Raw genomic sequence first — 3,376 nt, 5'->3', positions numbered from 1 at the left:
CACTACTAACAAGTACTATACACACAAAAACAAATTATTCAAAAAAACAAACACAAAATATATTAATATATCACCTACTACTATAAAACACACTAAAAATACCAAGTAATGCTCTTAACAAATAAAAACGACAACAAAATTACATTATCCAAAAAATCATACTCTTAACAATAATAAAACAATATTCCGCGCGGACATCCCCTAGTTATTAATAAATACGAGTGTTTAACGCATGTGGATAAACACGATCTAGCATAGGTTTTTAAGTTAATGGATCCCTAGAAAATTTAAAGGATCATAGCTAGATTGATAAACCTGAGGAATAGCCTATATATTATTGTAAGAATGTTGGTGGATACTGTGGATTGGCACAGCCGAACAGGTCCACAATTTGAGTACGTATCTGTATATACACATACAATACTATATTATTCACTAATGGATATTCTTTATTGCCTATTGGCATTAGAAAAAAATATTTTTCCAACATTACAGTAGCCTCTTGGATAATTGAAGTATGAGCTGATATTGGGAGCTCTAACCACTATACTACCAAGAGCATGGAAAATTTTTTAAATGCAATTATAACGTCAGACACTAGTTAACTTAAACAATAAAAATGTTCGGTTTTGTATTTGATCATGCTTAAAGTTTGTGAAATAAACAAAACTGAATGTAAGTATGTATTAATTTAATATTTTGTTTGTTATTTTTAATTTGTGTTAAGCGTAAATTTTGAAAACACTCTTTTTACTGTATTTATGAAACATTTTAAGATACCAGCGAGTGAGTATGATGATTTATTTGTACCTATATAATTTAATATATATAGGGATCTGAAATAATCATACTAGCTTATTGGTTTAACTATAAAAATAATGTCTTGACAGAATATTGCAATTTGCAAACCTATCTATCAAAAACCATCATATATATACAATCCTTTTCCAGAACTGACTGTGATACATTTTCCTTATCATAATTTCTAATAACCTTGATTATTTTCCTTGCTAACTAACCATTTTTGCAGTGCTAAGGTTTACTTAATCAGAGGAGAGGCAATCTTCACCAGCAACAGATTGACTAATATTTGCTTCAACGTAAATATATCTTCTCATATGTTGGAAGGGTTGTTGGTTAGAAGGTCTAATTGTGTAATTCATCTGTTTTCTATTTTTGCTTTAGGTTTAATCAAATTGGTTTAGTAGAGATGTGCACGTCCATTCTACTATGCAATATCTTTTTGGTACATATAATTTTTGATATATAAATCAAGCCTGCTTTTCTCTTAATTTTAAAACAATGAATCTCTCATTTTTAATGCATACAAAAATCCAAAAGGATTGTCAATTTATTTAACAAGAAAAAGAAAATTGTACTAATGCAAAAGGAATGATTATAAATATGAGAAAGTGTAGGCCATTAAGCAGACAAAATGTAATTAACAAATGGATTATTATATGTAACCCACCTTCTTCTTCACCTTTGGCATTGTTTATAAAACTTCTCTCCTTAAAGCTATATACTCAAGCCTCAAGGTGAAAACAAAAACCTAATTCAATAGCAACAAACACACAATTAATCCCAAGGTTAATTTCAACCATTTTATCAATAATTCTCAACAACACCATCATATCATGAGTAGCTCAAGCTCTAGTTCTGTCTCTGGCTCTCCTTGTGGAGCTTGTAAGTTCCTCAGGAGGAAATGTGCAAAGGGATGTGTGTTTGCTCCATACTTTTGTCATGAACAAGGAGCTTCCCACTTTGCGGCCATTCACAAGGTTTTTGGAGCTAGCAATGCTTCCAAATTGCTCTCTCAGCTTCCCACTAGCGACCGCTGCGAAGCAGCTATTACAATCTCTTACGAAGCTCAAGCTAGGCTTCAAGATCCCATCTATGGCTGTGTCTCTCATATCTTTGCTCTCCAGCAGCAGGTACTTCCTTTCGAAACCCTAATCTTGATATTCCCTATCTACATAAACATATATAACCAAAATATAAAACTATTTAGCCAACAAATTTTGTTTGTAATTGTTTATTTTTGTTGGGTATAGGTTGTGAATCTACAAGCACAGCTTGAGATTCTAAAGCAACAAGTCGCACAAAGCATGACGTTTGCTGATTCACCATCATCAGAAAACCCTAATAGCTTTTATGGAGACACTACTAAGACTACTTCTTATCATCATGATCATCAAAATATTTATCATCATCATGATCAGAGCCATCTAGTCAACCAAATCGGAAGCTTAGGGACTGGTCAGCACGGAGATGCGATGGCGAATAGTTACCCCAGCCAAAACTCCTCGGGCTTTGGAGAATTCTCTATCTACCCTGAATTGGAACAGCACTTGAACACTTTCAATCAAGATCATCTCAAAGAGCTTCAGTCAGCAAATTTTGGCTACATATCGTTCTCGTGATGGCTCTATCAAGACATGGGTTGATTATATACATACGTTATATATGTGTCAAGACTTTTTGATTTAGTGTGGATTGTTGATGTTGCCTAGCTCCGAGAACCGGCTTTGTAATCATAAATAAAGAATACTAGATGCCCTAGGAATATATAAAGATCATATATATATTCTTATCCTCAAGATGTTTTTAGAGTATATATATGTCGATCATTGTGCTAATTGTCTCGATATTATCCCAAACTTGTCAGGATCTGAACTTAAAAAGTCACAAATCTTTAGTTATCTAATACACTCTGTTTGTCTTTATTCTTTAGATTTTGCTTGTACGTACAATCTAGTACACTGGATCAGTGGACCTTGATGCCTTCATCGGAGAAAGCTGTTTCTGGATCATTTTAGGTAAATAATCTGAGATTATTATTATTATTATTTTTTACATTTTCTCGGGCATAAAGTCTAATCACCCACGTGCTCTTAATTAGGTCAGCCAATTCCGGTTTTCGATTTCTTACAAATGAAATGTGTTATAATTCTTATTTCTCTTAAAACGATAAAATCACATGCTCCCTCTGTTTCAAAATACATTAAGATTTAAGATTGGGCAATTGTCCAAAAGAACACCTTTCAAGTTTATGTCACAAAAATGACACCAGGAAATGAAAGTCACAAAAATGACATTCATTAAAGGGCAAAATGTCACTACTACCCTTGTGTTATAAGAATAAAAAAAAACAAACAAAATTCATTTCCTTCACTCGCGACTCTTCGAACTCATCGGCACTGTCGTCTCCGTCTCGCGAATCATCGTCTCTGGCTCGGGAATCATCGTCTCCGGCTCGGGAATCATCTTCTCCGGCTCGCGAATCATCATCGTCTCCGGCTCGGGAATCATCGTCTCCGGCTCGGGAGTCATCTTCTCCGGCTCGCGAATCATCGTCTCCGGCTCGGGAATCATC

The 3,376-nt window shown here is 34.3% G+C and overlaps 1 protein-coding gene across 2 annotated transcripts; it reads left to right on the top strand.

Moving 5' to 3' along the window:
- Positions 1-1,533: 1,533 nt before the first annotated feature.
- Positions 1,534-2,819, top strand: LOC106311000 (LOB domain-containing protein 29). 2 transcript variants are annotated; one of them, XM_013748230.1, is made up of 3 exons: positions 1,534-1,934; positions 2,055-2,442; positions 2,735-2,819. In XM_013748230.1, exons 1-2 carry the CDS (start codon positions 1,638-1,640, stop codon positions 2,421-2,423), a joined length of 666 nt encoding a protein of 221 aa, XP_013603684.1. In that variant the 5' UTR covers positions 1,534-1,637; the 3' UTR covers positions 2,424-2,442; positions 2,735-2,819. The 2 variants fall into 2 exon arrangements, with proteins under 2 accessions (XP_013603684.1, XP_013603683.1); XM_013748229.1 differs by lacking the exon at positions 2,735-2,819 and having other exon boundaries at positions 2,055-2,525.
- Positions 2,820-3,376: the final 557 nt, after the last annotated feature.

The sequence above is a fragment of the Brassica oleracea genome, chromosome C8, assembly GCF_000695525.1.
Source record: "Brassica oleracea var. oleracea cultivar TO1000 chromosome C8, BOL, whole genome shotgun sequence".
Lineage (NCBI taxonomy): Eukaryota > Viridiplantae > Streptophyta > Magnoliopsida > Brassicales > Brassicaceae > Brassica > Brassica oleracea.
This window is presented reverse-complemented; position numbering and strand designations above follow the sequence as displayed.

Bases quoted from the DNA above. Each gene is read 5' to 3' on its own strand.
- LOC106311000 (XM_013748230.1), top strand. From the start codon at position 1,638: ATGAGTAGCTCAAGCTCTAGTTCTGTCTCTGGCTCTCCTTGTGGAGCT. The intron at 1,935-2,054 runs GTACTTCCTTTC...TGTTGGGTATAG, and splicing joins TCTTTGCTCTCCAGCAGCAG to GTTGTGAATCTACAAGCACA.